Here is an 8,289-nt window from a genome sequence, read left to right as displayed (position 1 = left end):
TTGAAGAGGTGCCTTAGAAATGGTGTAGGTTACCACTGGTTCTCCAATTGGTGAGCTGGACCTGGGTCAGTTACAATAAATTCTGCCCCGTTTCTAGTATCCATTGCATGTGTTTTGAGAAGATTTAGGTTTTTTTGAAAAATTGAATCCAGTGTTTAACTGATTCTTCTTGTTAACCTTGTAACTGCAGAGTACTGACAATTTTGTAGCAGTTATTGATGGAAATAGAAACAAGATATGCTGCAAACATATGCTGCAAACGGCTCCTCTAACCTTCTTAACTACTGCTTTTTTCTTTTAAGGTAAGAATTTTTATTTCTTTACTGGGGACTAGTTAAAAAATTTACTTCGTGATTTTTTTTTGTGTGTATACATCAAGTCCTTACTTAGGGTAAAAAAAACTATAGCAGAGGTATCAGAAGGTATTCTAACTCATACTTGTACTAAGTAAGTAATTAACTAACTATAGCAGAGGTATCAGAAGGTATTCTAACTCATACTTGTACTAAGTAAGTAATTAACTAACTAAGCAGAGATGGCTGGGCAGGTGATGTGCTGTTGCTGTATGATGTGGGAGCTGGCTGATCCCATTGTGAACGGCAATGACCACATCTGCAGCAAGTGTTGGTTGCTGGAAGAACTCCGGATCAGAGTTGATGATCTGGAATCTGAGCTTCAAACACTGCGGCATATCCGGGAGGGGGAGAGTTACCTGGATGCTTTGTTTCAGGAGGCAGTCACACCTGGGAGATTAATTAATTCCCACTCAGCTAGTGATCAGGCACAAAAGAGTGTGACTGTAAGTGAGGCAGGTAGGGGGACCCAGAGTTCAGGAGTGGAGGAGCCTCAGCCCTTGACCTTGTCCAACAGGTACGAGATTCTTGCTCCCTGTTCGGATGAGGAAAAGGGCTCTGGACAGGATGAGCCAACTGACCAAGGCACCATGGTGCAGAAGGCCATTCAAGAGGGGGGAGCTAATAGACAGGTAGTGGTTATAGGGGATTCTATAATTAGGGGGACAGATAGTATCCTTTGCAAGCCGGATCGGGAGTCTCGCATGGTGTGTTGCCTGCCCGGTGCCAGGGTGCGAGACATCTCTGACCGGCTTGAAAGGATATTGGAGCGGGAGGGGGAGGATCCAGTTGTTGTGGTCCACGTTGGTACCAACAACATAGGCAAGACTAGGGTGGAGGACCTGTTTGGGCATTACGAAGCACTAGGCAGGAAATTGAAGCACAGGTCCTCAAGGGTCATAATCTCCGGATTACTGCCCGAGCCACGTGCCAATTGGCATAGGGACAAGAAAATTAGGCAAGTAAACACGTGGCTAAGGGATTGGTGTGGGAAAGAGGGATTCCACTTCATGGGGCACTGGCATCAGTTTTGGAACAGGGGGGATCTGTACCGTTGGGACGGTCTCCACCTGAACCGATCAGGTACCAATGTTCTGGCGAAGAGGATAAATAGGGTGGTCAGTAGGACTTTAAACTTCTGAGTTGGGGGGAAGGGAAAGTGAAAGCGACAGGGAGTATGGAGGTAAATGGAAAGATAAGCAGCAGGATAGCATGTTTCCAGGCGGATTTAAAATTGAGGCAGACTGAGAATGCAGAAAAAAGCAAGGATAACTTAGGACATATGACTTACAACATCTCTAATAAGGAAGTTAGCATTAAGGCACTTTACCTGAATGCTCGTAGCATTCATAACAAAGCCGATGAATTAATGGCACAGATAATAGTGAATGATTATGATGTAGTAGGCATCACAGAGACTTGGTTACAGGGGGGTCAGGACTGGCAGTTAAACCTCCATGGTTTTTCGACTTATCGAAAAGACAGAGAGGTGGGCAGAGGGGGTGGGGTTGCCTTGTTAGTTAAGAACAAAATTAAATCTATGGTATTGAATGACATAGCGTCGGATGATGTGGAGTCTGTGTGGGTAGAATTGAGGAACCACAAAGGCAAAAAAACCATAATTGGAGTTGTGTACAGACCTCCTAACAGTGGTCAGGACCAGGGACGCAACATGTACCGGGAAATAGAGAAGGCATGTCAGAAAGGCAAGGTTACATTGATCATGGGTGACTTCAATATGCAGGTGGACTGGGTAAATAATGTTGCTAGTGGATCTAAAGAAAGGGAATTCATGGAATGCTTACAGGATGGCTTTTTGGAACAGCTTGTCATGGAGCCCACAAGAGAGCAGGCTATTCTGGACCTAGTGCTTTGCAATGAACCAGACTCTATAAAAGATCTTAAAGTAAGGGAACCCTTAGGAAGTAGCGACCATAATATGGTAGAGTTCAGTCTGGAGTTTGAAAGGGAGAAGGCGAAATCTGATGTAATGGTGTTACAGTTGAATAAAGGTAATTATGAGGGCATGAGAGAGGAACTGACTAAAATAGACTGGAAGCAGAGGCTAACCGGGAAGACACTAGAGCAAAAATGGCAGGAGTTTGTAGGTATAATTGAGGACACTGTACAGAGGTTCATTCCCAAGAAAAGAAAGATTAACCGGGGAGGGATTAGACAACCTTGGCTGACAAAGGAAGTCAGGAAATGTATTAAAGAAAAAGAGAGATCCTATAAAGTGGCTAAGAACAGTGGGAAATCAGAAGATTGGGAAGGATACAAAAGCAAACAGAGGATAACAAAGAGTGTAATAAGAAATGAGAGGATCAAATATGAAGGTAGGCTAGCCAGTAATATTAGAAATAATAGTAAAAGTTTCTTTCAGTACATAAGAAACAAACGACAGGCAAAAGTAGACATTGGGCCACTTCAAACTGATGCAGGGAGCCTAGTGATGGGAGATAAGGAAATAGCAGGAGAACTTAACAAGTACTTTGCGTCAGTTTTCACAGTGGAAGACATGAGTAATATCCCAAAAATTAAAGGGTGTCACGGGGCTGAGTTGAGTATGGTTGCCATTACGAAAGAGATAGTGCTAGAAAAGTTAAAAAGTCTTAAAATTGATAAATCTCCTGGCCCCGATGGGATACACCCTAGAGTTCTGAGAGAGGTTGCTGAGGAAATAGCAGAGGCATTGGTTGAGATCTTTCAAGAGTCACTGGAGTCAGGAAAGGTCCCGGATGATTGGAAGATGGCTGTAGTAACCCCCTTGTTCAAGAAAGGATCAAGGCAAAAGATGGAAAATTATAGGCCAATCAGCTTAACCTCGGTTGTTGGTAAAATTCTAGAATCCATCATTAAGGATGAGGTTTCTAAATTCTTGGAAGAGCAGAGTCTGATTAGAACAAGTCAACATGGATTTAGTAAAGGGAGGTCATGCCTGACAAACCTGTTGGAATTTTTTGAAGAGGTAACAAGTAGGTTAGACCAGGGGAACCCAATGGATGTGGTCTATCTGGACTTTCAAAAGGCCTTTGATAAGGTGCCACACGGGAGACTGCTGAGCAAGGTGAGGGCCCATGGTGTTCGAGGTGAGCTGCTGGGTTGGATTGAGGATTGGCTATCTAACAGAAGGCAGAGAGTTGGGATAAAAGGTTCTTTTTCAGAATGGCAGCCGGTGACGAGCGGTGTCCCGCAGGGTTCGGTGCTGGGGCCACAGCTGTTCGCATTATATATTAATGATTTGGATGAGGGAACCGGGGGCATTCTAGCGAAGTTTGCCGATGATACAAAGTTAGGTAGACAGGCAGGTAGTACTGAGGAAGTGGGGAGGCTACAGAAGGATCTAGACAGGTTGGGAGAGTGGTCCAGGAAATGGCTGATGGAATTTAACGTGAGCAAGTGCGAGGTCTTGCACTTTGGCAAAAAGAATATAGGAATGGACTACTTTCTAAATGGTGAGAAACTTAATAAAGCCAAAGCACAAAGGGATCTGGGAGTGCTAGTCGAGGATTCTCTAAAGGTAAACATGCAGGTTGAGTCTGTGATTAAGAAAGCGAATGCAATGTTGTCTCTTATCTCAAGAGGGTTGGAATATAAAAGCAGAGATGTACTACTAAGACTTTATAAAGCTCTGGTTAGGCCCCATTTGGAGTACTGTGTCCAGTTTTGGTCCCCACACCTCAGGAAGGACATACTGGCACTGGAACGTGTCCAGCGGAGATTCACACGGATGATCCCTGGAATGACAGGTCTAGCATATGAGGAACGGCTGAGGATACTGGGATTGTATTCGTTGGAGTTTAGAAGATTAAGGGGAGATCTAATAGAGACGTACAAAATAATACATGGCTTTGAAAAGGTGGATGCTAGAAAATTGTTTCTGTTCGGCGAGGAGACTAGGACCCGTGGACACAGCCTTAGAATTAGAGGGGGTCATTTCAGAACGGAAATGCGGAGACATTTCTTCAGCCAGAGAGTGGTGGGCCTGTGGAATTCATTGCCACGGAGTGCAGTGGAAGCCGGGACGCTAAATATCTTCAAGGCCGAGATTGATAGGTTCTTGTTGTCTAGAGGAATTAAGGGCTACGGGGAGAACGCTGGCAAGTGGAGCTGAAATGCGCATCAGCCATGATTGAATGGCGGAGTGGACTCGATGGGCCGAATGGCCTTACTTCCACTCCTATGTCTTATGGTCTTATGGTCTAAGGTCAGGAGTTCAGTGGTAACTCTTCAGGTATCAAACCTCACAAATGCTATCTGACTTGCTGAAGGCTTCCAGCATTTTCTTTTTAGTTGAGATTTCAACATTCACAGAATTTTGCTTCTACTTTACTAACTGATGTGCTTACAGTAGCTACTATCAAGCCATAGTAATAAGGCAGGTGCATGCTCAACACAGTATTAGTTCTACAGTGTACATTAGCAGGAACGTGCTCAATCTTCATATGGCAAGGCATCCAATTTATTTACAAAAGCTCTTACATCCAATAAATATTTGAATCGCAAATTAAGAGTGGTGGCAGTTTTGCAAAGGGAACTTACAAAAAAGTAACCTTCAACATACTTTCTCACCTAGTTCACTAACCTTGCAAATCAGAAGTGATGCTCCCAGTGTGTCTGGGAGCTACCAAGTCACAGTAGTGGTGCCATTGCCCTGCAAAAGGTTTTGGAGTATTTTTACAAAATACAGGAGTTACTAAATTCATTAGATTATTAATATTAAGCAAAAACTTCAAGTTACTAGTACCTGAGGACACATGTTGACAAAATGAAAGTCATTTGTATCATAAAGATGGAATAAGTTGACAAACTATGAACAGACATTGAGCAACTAACTTATGCAGATTTTAAATTAATAATTTAGTTATTTGACCAATAGTTTCTGAATTATCTACATCTTTATGTCATTGCATGTAACTTTTACTGAGGAATTACACTGATTCAGCATCAAGTGTGCATTTTGATGCATATAGCACACATTGTGATGTATAGTTTATACAGTAAATGCAAGACCCTCAAGAACACTGATATACAGAGGGATCTTGGGGTGCAAGTCCATAGCTCCCTGGAAAGGGGCAACACGTGGGCAAGATAGTAAAGAAGATGTACGGCATGCTGGCTTTCATCAGTCGGGGAATTAAATATAAACGTTGGTAAGTCATGTTGCAGCTGTATAAAACTTTAGTTAGACTACATTTGAAGTGTTGTCTATAGTTCTGGCTGCCACACTATGGAAAGGTTGTAGAGGTGCAAAAGAGGTTTACCAGGATGTTGCCTGGATTGGAGTGTATTAACTATAAGGAGAAGTTGGACAAACTGGGTTGTTTTCATGACAGGATGGGAGGCTGAGGGGCAACGTGATAGAACCATATAAAATCATGGCAAGCATGGATAGGATGGATAGTCAGATGTTCCCAGGAGATGTGCAAGGCAATTTTTCTTTTAAATGCAGAGGATGCTCAGTGCCTGGAACATGCTGCCAGGGGAAGTGGTAGAATTTGATACAATAGCAATGATTAAGAGGCATTTAGACAGACACATGAACAGGCAGGGAACTGAAGGATATGGATCATATGCAAGCAGGTGGGATTAGTTTTGAATGGCATCATGGTCAGTGCAGAGACGTTGGGCCGAAGGGCCAATTTCTGTGCTGTACTGTTCTATGATATTGTGTATCCAAAGTCAAACACCCATTTCTTTACGATAAACTATTTTCTTGTACCTCTTCAACAATCATCACTTTCCACATGGAGAAAAGATGTTAGAAGACTATCCATATTAGGGTTACAATTGTATGTACCATACAAAACATAAAGCAAAATAATTAATGGTTAAGTATTAATCTGATATGCAGACATTTGTAGATCAATGTTTGTTTTCCCACAAACCTACATTTTGCAGACAGTATTTAAAGTAAACCATGTGACTCCATCATCTAATATACATTCTTGTCACCCAACAATCAAAAATAAATTTACTTCTGTGATGGAAATGACATGTACCAAAATAAGTTTCTGACATCATTCCATTTAAAAAAAAGGATACAAATGTGATATTGAACATAAACTATAGGAATGTTCTACAGAATTCAAAATTGTAACAAATTCCACCATTTGCACATAATCTTATGCTGAGAAAATATGTAAAAATTCTATGACCCTGGAGCAAGCTTGCAGATGAGCTTTATAGCTTTGTGACATGCACTTCGGATGAAGGTTGGACAGGAAGGTCTGGCTGTCATCTGCTCCATTGCCACTCGAAGCTCATAAAACAATGTCCTGTTAATAAAATGTAGAAAGCCAGTTAGCTCCTTCAGATCACAACGCATCACATATTTGCTGTGTAAACAAAGTATTCATAGCCTGGTAATAAATCAAAGGGCTACCCATTTTATATTGAGTGGTTCTTTTTTTCTACTCAAGTCTGTTCATCTAATGTAGAATGTCATTTTGAGCTATGCTGATTAAATTAATGTGGGAAAATTAAAATATTTAATAAATCATCATAAAGCATCCTCTAGGTACATTATTGACTAGTACAAGGATTTATGATCTCACTCACAGTCACACTACCAATGATCAAATGTTGTAACAGATTTACATTTATGATAATAACCTGCATTATAAAGCTATTTATTATAAAGTAGGACCAGACGTCATGTGTTGTACATGTTGATCAGCAAAATCAAATATTCTATAATACATTTAGCCATTGTCCAAGATGTTCCATTTTCTAAAGTCATAAGCATTTGGTTGAACCTCTAACCTTAATTAACTTTACATTAATTAGACAAATAAACTAGATTAGAATGATTCACAAACAGAAGTTGGTAGCTCTCCAGGTTCACAAAACAGAAGTAAGTAGCCTGCAGAACTACCAATAGGATTCCATGTGGCGTGTAGCAATTATATTAACAGGTAAAGTTATCACACGAGGTTGTTCAAAACAAGGTAACTATTCAAGCTTGATTCCTTTCTCTATCTGAATGACCAATCCAGGCTTTGTTGTTATGAAGGATAAAATGGAGGGAAAAACATCAATGGGTTGTGTACTCTTCCTGCTGGCTAGAGATAAGCATCCCAAATTAATGGGAGATATTAGGTGTTGTGTTAGAAACTATACAGAGGAGAAAAATCAATGTAACTTCATGAAAGTCACCGGGAGGATAAATGCAATTTTGTGAAGCTAAAAGTAGTGTAGCACTATTTGTTCAGTAACTTGTGATAATTCACAATTCATGTGATATCTCTTCCGTGCCACAAGCAACTAATCAATTTGTTCATTAATAATGGACATCTTTCACAAGCAGATATTTTATCAACAACACCTCCTCCCAAACTATTAGTTTCATATCTCACAAAGACAGAACAGGTACTTCTGCAACGTATTTGATTTGTACTGATTGACTCAAGTCCAAAATTCCTCACATGGCGTATTCTTACTTTCAATAAACGAGAAAGCAATATGTAAAAATAACAAAATTTGAGGGACAGTGAGCCCTTTGACTATCTTATACAAGACAATGAAACAATAGTACTGCCAGATGGTCAGGAGCAAGTAGCCTGTCTGTTTCTAAGGCTCAATATGATCTGTTGTTTGAAAGAACTAACTGGAATGGTGCGCAATAATCTACAGGCAGAATTTTAAACAAATAGCTGAATTATATTAATAGAAGTTCATTATTCTGCTAGAATGTAGTAAGAAATTTAATGAAAGCACATTTAGGAAAATATGGTTTCTAAAACAACAGAAGCTGAGGGTTAAAGCAAAGAAAACAGTGTTCCATCTGTTCACTTGAAAATTTAATATTAAATTCTTTCACTGCCAATTTAACATGAAAACACAAATCATGGAGATTTTAATGTCAAATTAACCTTATCTGTCTCACCACACAAGTTAGCAATCTACCAAGAAAATCATGAGTTCTTGCAACATG

At 40.6% G+C, this 8,289-nt stretch overlaps 1 protein-coding gene across 4 annotated transcripts in view; it reads right to left on the bottom strand.

Annotated features, from left to right (window-relative positions):
• Positions 1-4,069: 4,069 nt before the first annotated feature.
• LOC140495793 (transmembrane protein 33-like) overlaps positions 4,070-8,289 on the bottom strand; it is a 162,612-nt gene continuing 158,392 nt past the window's right edge. For 3 of the 4 annotated variants that reach the window (XM_072594905.1, XM_072594907.1, XM_072594906.1), the window contains one exon: positions 4,070-6,631. In XM_072594905.1, the coding sequence (XP_072451006.1) occupies positions 6,505-6,631 (127 nt within the window). In that variant the 3' untranslated portion in view covers positions 4,070-6,504. The remainder of the gene's footprint in view (positions 6,632-8,289) is intronic. The other variant, XR_011964099.1, reaches the window with a different exon arrangement.

The sequence above is a fragment of the Chiloscyllium punctatum genome, chromosome 25 (assembly GCF_047496795.1).
Source record: "Chiloscyllium punctatum isolate Juve2018m chromosome 25, sChiPun1.3, whole genome shotgun sequence".
Classification (NCBI taxonomy): domain Eukaryota; kingdom Metazoa; phylum Chordata; class Chondrichthyes; order Orectolobiformes; family Hemiscylliidae; genus Chiloscyllium; species Chiloscyllium punctatum.
This window is presented reverse-complemented; position numbering and strand designations above follow the sequence as displayed.